This window comes from Drosophila erecta, unplaced genomic scaffold, assembly GCF_003286155.1.
Source record: "Drosophila erecta strain 14021-0224.00,06,07 unplaced genomic scaffold, DereRS2 tig00000152-arrow-arrow-pilon, whole genome shotgun sequence".
In the NCBI taxonomy this organism is placed as follows: Eukaryota; Metazoa; Arthropoda; class Insecta; order Diptera; family Drosophilidae; genus Drosophila; species Drosophila erecta.
The window spans coordinates 1680570-1692717 of record NW_020825211.1 but is presented as its reverse complement, the minus strand read 5'-3'; the positions used below and the strand labels follow the sequence as shown (position 1 = coordinate 1692717).

Below are 12148 nucleotides of genomic sequence, written 5' to 3'. Positions count from 1 at the left end.
CACATATGCATATGGTGCGCGCTGTACTCGAACGTGCATTCAGTAAATCAGCATATATGCATGTTTATTTATTTTATAAAAAAGCACTTGTTTACTTCGTCGCAAAACAGCCAGGCTGCGGCCTAAATAGATGAGTCGCTCCATTCATGCAACGTTACGTCTGTTTGCAAAATGTGTAAACAATTTAGTAGTTTTCCGTGCATGAAGCCAAAATGTCACGATCTCTACGGTGGATTATCCTTTTATCTATCGTCCTTACGACTGCTTTTACATCCGCTCAGGACTATTGCGATCCAGCACTGTGTCCAAGTGGCAGACACGTGGCCTGCCAATCCAGCGGAGTAAGTAAATGCGTATAGTTCAAATGTTCAACTGTACCTTGCATGCGTTTCCCTCTCACGTTTGATCCTGTCTAATCATGTTCGTCGACTGTATGTAGCGCTTTGTGAGCGGCTGCAGCGGCGAGTTTGTCCAGATAGATGCCCACATCCAGCTGATTCTCCAGCTGCACAATGAGCGCCGCAACATGGTCGCTGGCGGAGGACTTAGTGGCTTCCCCAGCGCCGTCCAGATGGCCACAATGGCCTGGGACGCCACACTGGCCCAATTGGCCGCCTACAATGCGCTGCAGTGCCGCATGGCGCACGATGAATGCCGGAACACGAACACGTATCGCTATGCGGGCCAGAATCTGAGCATTCTCTTCACCCGGAGCGTGGATGTGGCGGTCTTTCTGCGCCAGAGGATCGCCGCCTGGTTCGATGAGAATCGGTATGCGAGCAGTGGCGACATGGAGAACTACCAGATGCGCGGGGGACCGTAAGTGCATAGCCAGTTGGGTGTTTGGTAATTTATCCCATTTATTTCGTTTCCAGAGCAATTGGCCACTTCACCACCATGGTCAACGAGCGTAACAACAGAGTGGGTTGTGCGATTGCCCGATTTACGGACGCCAACAACGTGCAGGCCACCCTGTTGGCCTGCAATTACGCGGTCACCAATGTGCTGAATAACTCCGTCTATAGGGCGGGATCCGCCGCCTCGGAATGTACGACAGGTCGGAACTCAGTCTATGCGAATCTCTGCTCCCCAAACGAGGTGTACAACTACAATCAGTGGTCGGGTTAGTGGAGGTTATGCTATTTAGCGTGCAATTTGAAAGAGTACATGTGCTGAATTGCTTATAGCTGTACTCGTACTGGATTTCCGAATATACTATCTGTTTTTGTAGTGACATTTTGTTTGAAATTGGGCCATCTATCGAATATATCGAATTCAAAAAAGGAAATCGGGTGTTGCATAGAAATGCAATAGAATGCAATCGATTATTTCAGGTGTGATCAGAGTCGCTAGATTCGATGTATGACGCATCTGGCAACGCTCTGCTTATCGACTGGCGTGCCATCTTTGGTCGAACAGCATTCGTATTTTAATTTTCATACGCAACGAACGGTGGCTGAAAGAACGGTTAAAAAATGGCAAAGAGTGTCGGTAGTGCGTGCGCGCAAATTGCGATCCTTTTAGCCATCGCTTGCAGTGCATCGGAATTCGTGTCGGCCGTGTGTAAGTGAACTTGAATATTGGTGCTTCGCAGTTATTTGCCTATTTCTCAATCTCTTTTGTTTTATCCATCTCTGTCTTCATCCACCTTGATGGTGTACGTCTGCTTTTTGTCCCTGTGTGCATGTGTGTCTCTTTCAATGTGCTGTTGTTTGTGTGTGTGTAAATCTGGTTGTTATTTTCTTGTACGCTACGCAGTTCGAATAAGTCGAATGATTCCAATAAGACAGAAATACCTGAAAATAAAGACAGCCCATCTGTTTGCTGGGCGGGCAATGCACACATGGCGCGTAGTTTTCGTATTTTTTTTGGAAGGTGTATTCAATGTATTTATGGCCTGTTGTTTGTACACAACGTTCACAGAAAATAAAGACAAATCATCATCAAAAGGCGTGTGTTGGCAAAGGGGGTCGGGCGGTTAGTTGGTACTTTTTCTTATGGTGAAATTTACCGCAGCCATGTTGTATTTAATTCATTTTTTTCTACTGTTTTTTTTCGTGTGCTGACACATCAAATGCGTTAATTGACAACAACGGAAAGCGAGTGTGCGTGTGTGTGGCAGAGCAGTTGAGTGTGAAAATAGGCGACGTCCTGTGGCCCAACGAGCCACCTTCAAAAATGGAAAATAACAAAAACAAAAACAAAAAAAAAAAAAAAGAAAACCAACTCCCGCCGCCTCGGACTTTGTATTATTTCGAGTTTTGTTATGTGCGCGGCGCGCTCATTTGCGCCATGCTCCACTTAGCGTGCAACCAATTTTCCATCTGCGACGTCGCCACCAGGCGAACAACCTGCATATATCAATTGAAATCGCTGATTGGGGCGCAAAAGCTCATTGTTTTTGTCGCAATTTGCAATTGCAAACGCAAACGCTGGAGCTGCGTTAATCATTTGTAACGTAGATAACAGAAACAACATCACCAAGTTGGCAACTCCTTTGCCAACGTTCTTTCGCTATCGCGCGAGTTCGACAGGTGGCAACTTTGCTGCCACCGGCTAACGGCACTTTTCAGTTTTCATTTCGCAATTTCCCAAAAAAAAGAATACACATACATAAGTGGGGAAAATTGCTGACGTAACGGCTAATACCAACCACCTACTGAATGCGCACACACACAGTTACACCTACAAATGTATTTCCGTCTTGTTGATTCAGTTTGTACGGCGTTTCGCTTTCTTTGTCTCCTTATCGGCTCTTTACTCATTTCAGCAATCCAGTCGCTTGGCATCTTGCTTAAAGTGCACTCGACTATCTGCGTGGCCACCGCAGAGTTTCGTTAACCAAATCCAGAATTTAGCCATACACTGCACCTTTGTTTCTCGCAGTGTACTGTCCCTAGATTTGTGTAGGGAAAACAAAATAGCCAAATAAAAATGACTTGACTTGGGTTCAGTGTTTATCTTTTAGGTATTTACCAACTAATTTATTTGCAATAAAGAGCTTCATTTTCTGTTTACAAGATAGTTCTCCTGGCGAAATATCTGCTTTGATTTGCCATACACTTCTATGAAATCCTCCAAGTTAAACAGACTTCGACGAACCGTATTTTCCCAGAAGTTTCTTTCTGGGAGTAACACATTTCCCAACGACTAATGTCTATCAGTATTTCGAATGGCAATTCGCAACCCACTCCGGTTGGACTTGCATCTGGCGTCATGCCGCTACTGGCACCATCGCTTATCAAGGGCGTTAACTCATTGCTCCAATCTCTGGGATGCAGTGAACAGAAGCCATTCTGTCCGCTTCGATTATCACTCACCCCCTTTTTGCAGTGTGCAGTGTGCCAGCCGTTCTGAATTATCAAATTATCCATACCCGGCGCTTTTCCGGTATGAAAACCAGCGAAAGTTTCTAAACTGCATTAACCTGGGGGGAATGGAGTTACTAACTCATGGATAGTGCGTCATCGGAAACGTGAACATTTTGTTCGTAGAATGCATTTTTTACCCAAACTCAATTCCCCATCAATTCGGAATACGTGTTTTCCCAACTCGGTTATCTAGCAATTTCCTTTGTTTACACAAAAAAGGGGTGTCAAAAGTGTCAGGTCAGCCAACTTTGATGACTATTTTGTACAGTCTAAGTGTTTTCTAAGGAAACTGAGAAACCACAGATGGCAAAAAGGTACAACAGGTTATCTTTCGGTCGGTGCTAAAGTGCTTTACTAAGTCGATGCCAGATATCAACTCAGCTTCGCAAACAGGTTCCGAAGGCTTAGGGGCTGATTCTATTTGAAATCTAAGTTCAAGTTGGATATCTTTCCTCTTATTCATGGAGATAAACTTCCCACCGATGGCACCGAACAACTGAAACCCATTGTGGATCCCCCAGATCTGCGCAATTCGACAAATGCATCGTTTGTCAATGTTTCTCTTGGCCATGGGAACATCATTAGCACCAGATCATCATCATCATGTGGCTGCCCTGCTGTTCGCTTCTCTGAATGAAAAGCTGCGGCTTGCCCCCGTTTTTGCCCCAAGACAAAAAAAAAAACTAAAATGGATGGGGCTGATAAGCTTTTCCGCCTAACGGCGACCGAAGAACTGTTAATGTCTTGGCACTCCGGACACGTCTGTCCAGCGCAAACAGCGGACACACAGAAAGAAAATTTGATTACCGATGCGTCTGAGTGGCACGATTTTAGAAATGCATAAAACAGAGTGGGATTCGAACTCGGACTGTCATCATCTACGTTCTATCTACGTTATATACAAGAATATACATCTAAATGACTTTATATGTGGCTGTATAGTAAGTTAGTTAGGCTATAAGAAAGTAATTCCACTCAAAATGGCACAGTAAACATTTTGAACAGTATTAAATGCAATTTACAAAGTATATTATGGGTTGCTCCCGTGAATATGTACTTTTTCCCAGTGTAGTCATGTTTATTTACGTACTCTACCGCCCGTCAATTAACTGAGCAAGTTCAGGTAAAAGCGTGCGACGCAAATTGTTGTTTTTAGGGAATTGTTGATAAAGAATTATCAGTGATGCAGGTGGCAGTATTGGAACGGAAATATATAGGTTGCACAAGCTAGAACAAGCTACTGCACAAGTAACATCAAGTTGAACAATGGGAAATAAAGTCTCAGCAACAAAGCTGAGTTGATATATCAAAACAAATACAAATGAATTGGATCAGTTTGCACGTGTAATTAGGCATTTAGCTTTTAGTTTTATAGCACAATTTGAATGGTTTGAGCACACTTTAAAACGCTCAGTGTACTAGCAATTAAGTTCAGAGAAATACATACCTACACGCTCATCTACGTACGTACGTATATTTATCGAAAGAAAAAAGAGCGCTATTGCTGGCGTGTTAAAATTCTCGAGCTCAATGTCAAGTGATTCCACAATGCAAATTCAACCGAATGCGAAAATCGACATATACATATATGGTACATATGTATGTATGTTTGTTGCGCACCCAAATCGAGTTGACACAGTAATAAAACCATTTCCTCTTAGGGATCAAAAGGGAAGAACATAAACACAATTTTGAAACGTATTGTCTTACTCAAAAAGCCACACAGCCAACACTCACTAATATTCGTAAAATAATATATATAACACCACATGATTTTGGCGGAAAGTTTTTGATGCCGAAGCACTTATTGAAATTCAGTAAAGAGTTCAAAAGGAATAAGTGATATGGAGAATTGTTTAGCGAAATGTGGGAATGAATTTATGCAATGTTGCACCGCAATGCCCTTAAAATGATGATGAATTCAACAAAAACGTGCGAACGCTCTTTCTCATCTAGCATTTTGCATCTTCGAATTGACTGACTGTATGGTATCATCGATATGATCGACTTTCATTGATTTATTCGTCCTTCACACCTTGTTTTGCAGCCCAGCAATTAAAGATTTTTCTCAAACTGGGGCATCGTGCAAATTATTTTCGGTAACCCAAAGGTCGTTATCAAGGCAACTACACTGAGAAATATACATGACACTTTTTGTTTAGCTTATGCAATATTACGAACTTAAATCTTAGAGTACTGCATTAATTAGAGGTACTACATTGATTCGAATCGATCTGAGCAAATTGAGTTGGGAATACGGAACTGGCATTCTTCCATTCTCAGAGATATGTGCATGCATATGTACATATATTGAAAAACGAATCGGTTTTCAATCAAGTGCGGCATAAATTTACGCCAATTATTTCAACGACCATAACAGAAACCCTGGGGAAAGACTACAAACCGCCACTTACAGCAATTAACACTGGGTTCAATTGGATCGGCGTCACGCGAATGTTGATCGGTGGCTTGGACGGCGGGTTTGTGGGGTTTTCTGGGGTTTTCTGGGTGGGGGGCGCAGAGTGGGTGGGTGGCAGGTGATTTTTCCAATGGATGTGCATCTCATCCCGCGGTGCCGCGTCACTTTGGCCGCATCTGCAACGAAATAATTATTATGAAAGCTGGCGAGCAAATGGGCGGGAACACTAAACTTTTCTGGATTTATTTTTACTTATCGAATACAAGCAGTCTCTGAGCATTTGAAAAACTTGATGCTTAAATGCATTTAAGTTTGAACTAAGATTTGTGCACATTGTGTTTCTCCCACTGTAAATAGCAACATTTTATTGGTATTTCTTGAACACATGTTTCACTTTACGAAGCATGGTAAGTGCGCAGACTAACGATGCGAATCGAAAGTCTCACGGGTGAGCGATGTAGAAACGCTTCCCTGGCGAAAGTGCTGCAATATCAATTTTCTGGATGGCAACCGAAACACACAATGTGGTGAAGCTGACCGAAAGGAATTTGACATACCATGCACTATCATTTGTAGTCATGCAGAGATGCGTTAGATATTCGCTAAGTGGGCCAACAAATCTACATGCGTATATGGTAGTTAGGTTTAATGGCCCAGCATAAGACCGTTTCCACCCTGTGAAGAAAGTTACTGATTTTCACCGTGTTTTCACAGCTAGCTTCTACTATAAGCATGTAAACTAGAACTGGGTGCATCGAATTTGGAGCTTTCTTGCGTGGCTATCCCCGTAACAACGATGCAAACCAATTATAAATCAATCAATCAATCATGGCCAACGAAAGTTTGGGCTAACAGCTAGTTATGGCTGGAGCGATTGTAATCAATGCGGTTTGCATGCAGATGCTAATATGTATGTAGCGGGGCGATTGATCCGCTACCATTCTACGGTAGAATTAAGGGGGTCTAATTAGCGAGCTGGGCTTATCATCTGCACAGTAATGCACGGACTATGGGACAAAGTGACGACAGGACTAATGACAAACAAGGACATAGCAGGTTTTCACAACAGCAGCCCACCCTTCTTAAATTGGTATAAATATAGTATAAAAATAGAGCACTGAAAAGCCCAGCAGTGCATTTATTTATAAGCTGTTTTATCGGAAGCTGTTTTCCCCATATTGATGTAAGTGTGTGTGTGCCTGTGGAAGAGAAGAACAGCTTACACTGCCGTAACTTTAAAGAGAGCTCTTTTATTCCTTCTTGTGCGCCTCTCTTTACTGCTCTCCTCTATTCCATGATTCAGTGCTCACGGGGGCGCTCTCGCGTGAAAGCGGGAAGAGGGACGAGAATGTTGGATGAAGGAGAAGGAAAGGAAAGAGAGCTGCCCTTGATCATTAACTTTTCTCTTAAATATTAACAGGCTGTATTTGTCCAATAAGATTTATATTTTCTTTGTTGCTTGAACTTAAAATATGTTCTCTGCTTTCTGACTCTGCTTGTCAAGCAGTCTGCACGGCGGGTATGTGGAAATGTAAAATTGGGTAAAATTAAAATATGGTTGGTGAGATATCTACCATCGTAGGCTCAACTAACATTATTCCCGTCCTCTAAACCGGCCAAAAACAGTGCCTACGTTTGTTCCGAGATCGAAATTCCGTCAGCCACAAGCTGCCTTACAATCCCCCCGAAAAACGCCAACCGCATGCTGTAATTGTTGTAATCGTTGTAATCGCTGTAATTGCAGTGGATGGTGGTGGTCTGTCAACAATGGCGTTTCATGTGGTATTGTGGTATTCGTAGGAGTACATACATAAGCACATGCACATACTATGTATGTATGTACCAAATGCCATTTACATATGTATGTACATGTGTCAGTGCACATGTGAGAATGGAAATAGAAAATCAATATCGAGAAGGGCTTCACGTAACAGCTGGGTTAATTACAAACACAAGCAAATGGGCACGCAAATGAGCACGAAATGCGGTTGTAACCCCAATGATTGTCCTGGTTGCCCGAAACGCAGGCCCGACATGGCCAGGATATGCAGCCGACTTGGTCGACATGCTTCGAACTGTGCTTACAATCATCCTTAGTTTGAAATTGCTCAGAGTTGCTAACGTACACTTACCCTGCTCTTCTCATCGCCAGTGCATCAGGAGACGTACGAGGTCGGGGACACAACTCTGCCGAACATTGACGCATACGGAGTGGTGCCACTGAGGCCGGAACGGCTGCACCGTCAAAGACGAAACACATTCGAACCATCGGGGACCTCGTACAGAGGCGCCGTGTCTGCTAATGCCAGTGCGGAAGCAGGAGGGGGAGCGGGAGCAGCCGGAGGAGTGGCCGCAGAGACCACGGTGACCACCGTGGACAACAAGGCAGCCGGCGGTAGTGTGTCCTACAACGTGCACAATGTCGGAGTCAACGGCACCGGACAGAGAAAGACATACGACGTGGCTCCGGCCGTCGACTCCAACAGCACTAGCCAAAGTGCGCCGGCTACCAAGAAGCCCACACTATTGGCACAGTCGGGCTACCCGAAGAAGGCGGGATCAACCATGACGGATCCCTCGCCGGCGGTCATCGATGTGGACGTATCCAAAGTCGTGGACGTGCCCGAGGAAGAGATCGAGGCGGCGGTGAAGAATGCGTCGCTGAAAGAGATCGTGGACTTTTACGACTACTACAACAGCGTGCTCTATGTGAACAAGGACGAGGTGGCTTCACTGTGGAACGAACTGAAGACGACGCCCGAAAACATCATGCTCTCCTCGTCCCACCGCCGGGCCATGACGGTGGAGCTCAAGTTTGATTTCCCCTTCTACGGACACTTTGTGCGCAACATCACGGTGGCCACCGGCGGATTCCTCTACACCGGCGAGTACGTTCACTCCTGGCTGGCGGCCACCCAATACATTGCCCCACTGATGGCCAACTTCGATACGAGCATGTCCAACGACTCGTTTGTCCGATTGAACGACAATGGTGAGTTTTAAGTCCACGATTCGAACGAGAATTTTCCTTATGCATCTCACATCGTAAGGAAAATTATGTTAGGTATTTGTTCGTGCGCCAATGCCGAAAACATGAAACAATTTGCGGTCTTAAAAAATGTTAATATTATGTCTTGTTTTCCAGGAACCGCCTTCACTGCCGTGTGGGAGAATGTGACGCTGCAGGACAAGCCGGATTTAGGCAAGTTTACGTTCAGCGTGACCCTGCACAAGAGCGGCGACATTGTTTTCACATACCTGCTGGTGCCCACCAGCATCAACTCCATCCAGGACAAGGAGCATCCGGTCAAGGTTGGCCTCTCCGACGCCTACATTATCGACAAGCAACTATACTGTGAGTACTATTCGCTTGGTTGCAGTCCTTTCAGCTAATCAGTATCCCTTCGCCTCGCCAGTTGCCCGCCGAAAGACAATCTACGAGTACCACCGTGTCTCCTTCCAGCAGCAGGAGATCACCAGCTCCACCATCATCAAGCTGACGGCACAGCCCACCTGCCTTGGCTACAATGACTGCAATTCGTGCATCAACCACAACACTACGTTTACGGTGAGTGCTCCGCCATTCCCCTTCACCCAGTTCGCCAGCTAATAGTTCATATTTTGCAGTGCCTATGGTGCTCGGCGCTGAATCGCTGCTCCACGGGTACCGACCGCAAGAAGCACGAGTGGATTCAAAAGGGTAAGCTTTGCTGGGTTGCCATGCTATTATGGGATCTTATTTTATAATATATATGATTCCAGGATGTGAGACTACCGCCATTCATACCAATAGTTCGTGCCCAGCCCTCGGCGATAAGGGTAACAATGCTGCCGCCCAGGGCAAGAATGGTTCTCCGAACAGTGGCGCCAGCAATGGTGCGACAAATCCCTCAACGGCATCCACCGGCTCCATCACGCCGGTAACGGAGCCCAGCGTGATCAGCACGAGGACGCCACATGTCACCGCTTACATAAAGACGGGGCTGGAGTCCTCCAGTGATGTCCATAGGGAGGAAAAGCTCGGCAACGCCGAGCTATCGAAGGCGGAAGCGGACAATAAGAATGTGGGCGTAGCCTTCGGCTTCATGGTGCCCATCTGTCTGGTGTTCGCCGTGACGCTGTGGCTCTTCTACGCGTACCGCAATCCGCACACCAAGAGCGGCCAGCTGCTCATCCAGGTGAGTCCTTTGTCAGACCATTTATGCTATGCCCGCAGAGGATACTCAATGTGTTACATTTCTTTCAATTACATGCAGTCCAAGCAGGTTTGTGCGCCTTTGCAAGCATGTTCTTCTTACAATTATGAGCTTTTTAGAGGAGAATTTGTTTTTTTTTTGTTTTTAATGAAATGAACTCTAAATATATTCATTCCTGATATTTTAATTGATGCGGTATGAGATTGTTATTTCAGTTGTACACTCTAGTTTGTCATGCTAGAAATTATTGAGTGTGACCTCGGACCCCACTAATCGCTGCCTTTTTCTCCACAGTTCCGTCCCAGCCAGTGGTCATGGAGGCGTGGCGAGGCCCGCTACACGGCGGCCACGATACACATGTAGGCGATGATTGCCGGAGGCGTAGAGGAGGGGTACAGAGATCGCGAGACGTAGGAGGGAGCTGCAGCTATACCGACGATGAATCAACTAACCAACCAACCAAACGAACCCTGAACCCTGATTCCTTACGGAGCAGTATCGTGAGCGCGGGGGCACTGAGAACTGAGAAGCAATCGCCATTAAATACGATTATTTTATAACATGGACCGAGCACCGAGCACCGAGCGTCAGGTGCCATCCTATCTTTTAAAGACATTTGAAACCCTCTGTAATTGTGATGTTCCATGTCCACAATGTCAAACAAAAGACCACTTTTTGAACTGATTGTTGAGATTTAGCTTTGAACGCTGCCGAAACCGAAAAAATAAAAAAACAAAATGAAATGAAAGCAATCTAGAGGTGTAAAGTAAGCCTAGGACCTGAGTTCTTGACTCATAGTCCCCCGGAACCAACTGCTCAATGAATAGGAGAACAGAAAATATGCGAGAAAAACAAAAGACGACTGGCAACAGCATGAAGTGATCTGTTAATGTATCTTTTTATCGTTTTACCGTGCCGCCTGTCCATTAGAAAAGAAGCAAACAAGAGAGAAATCTATGATAATCTACGATAAAATACCCCCGATGACGACAACTATTGTATAACTCTGAGACCAACGGCTCCCACCAGGCCACGCACACACACAACACACCCCTCAGTATCAAAATTCCCTGCCCGGAATTGCGGAATTTTCTTCGCGAATGTTCGGAAAAAGAAAACCAAATTTCACAGGCTTCTTCTAGCGAATTTCCAACACAGCAGTCATATGAGACACACTCCCACACACACAGATACACACACGGACACAGGCCAAAGTGCTTTCAATTGTTTCATAGTTCAATTTTGTTTAATGTTCTTTTAACATACCCTGCATTCTCTGTACTCTAACCCCCCCAAAAAAGCTTGAAAAGATGTCGAGAAAGGGCTGTACTATATGTGTATTTTTTGTGTGCGTGCGCGTTTTGCTGGACTCTTCGCCAAAAGTGCTTCCTCAAACTGTGTATTTGTGTTTTTTAAATTGCATTCGAATTACGAACATTTCATGTCATTTCGTTTGTTTTTTATTTTAAGTGTGTGTAGCTTGGCAAGCGATTTCGGGATAAATGTATTACTGCGAACACTGGGCGCAGTTTTTCATACACTGTATTATATGCGATTTGTATGCAAGTTTTATGTGTGTAAATGCGTGCAGGGGATTCAGATTTATGTGCGAGCACGCATAGCCCTTATATTATACATATATCCAAAACAACCTCTTCTTTTTGTTAGTATTTTTTTTCTATTAATTAATATTACAAATGCAAATAAACGAGAAACACAACAAAGAAAATAAATAAACCTATATTATACACGAATATAAAATGTTAACTAAACGCGGTGTGCAAAGCTAAACTAAATATAATTAACTAAGTAAGGGAGCAGATTAAAATATGTATCAATAAAACCAATCCTTTAAATAAACCCCAAGCATGCAAACGACAACAACTAAGAATATTGTATAACAATGTATTTTGATAAAGAAATTAAACTTGTATTTTAAGTTCTTTGTATGTATACATGATAATTTAAATAAAAACCAATACATTCTTGAAAATGAAACCAGCTGGGCTTTTGAATCACAACCTTTATGTGGTGAACAAATTAAATGCAAATGCAAATACTTGTGGAACGCAAAATCAACGTAATTCAATGGCACAATTTGTCTAATCAGCTAATTTATTATATATAATATAAATATATATGTTAAAGTATGTTCAGTATAT

At 44.0% G+C, this 12148-nt stretch overlaps 2 protein-coding genes across 3 annotated transcripts; both read left to right on the top strand.

Annotated features, from left to right (window-relative positions):
* The first annotated feature begins 64 nt into the window (after nt 1–64).
* On the top strand, nt 65–1215 carry LOC6551666 (venom allergen 5). The gene is made up of 3 exons (XM_001977208.3): nt 65–341; nt 440–819; nt 876–1215. The coding sequence occupies exons 1-3, from the start codon at nt 213–215 to the stop codon at nt 1126–1128; spliced, it is 762 nt and encodes a 253-aa protein (XP_001977244.1). The 5' UTR covers nt 65–212; the 3' UTR covers nt 1129–1215.
* A 110-nt stretch (nt 1216–1325) lies between these two features.
* Nucleotides 1326–11984, top strand: LOC6551667 (plexin domain-containing protein 2). 2 transcript variants are annotated; one of them, XM_015155568.2, is made up of 8 exons: nt 1326–1563; nt 7943–8782; nt 8936–9145; nt 9207–9358; nt 9418–9490; nt 9553–9968; nt 10047–10055; nt 10281–11984. In XM_015155568.2, exons 1-8 carry the CDS (start codon nt 1476–1478, stop codon nt 10347–10349), a joined length of 1857 nt encoding a protein of 618 aa, XP_015011054.1. In that variant the 5' UTR covers nt 1326–1475; the 3' UTR covers nt 10350–11984. The 2 variants fall into 2 exon arrangements, with proteins under 2 accessions (XP_015011054.1, XP_001977245.1); XM_001977209.3 differs by lacking the exon at nt 10047–10055 and having other exon boundaries at nt 1327–1563.
* The last annotated feature ends 164 nt before the right edge of the window (nt 11985–12148 follow it).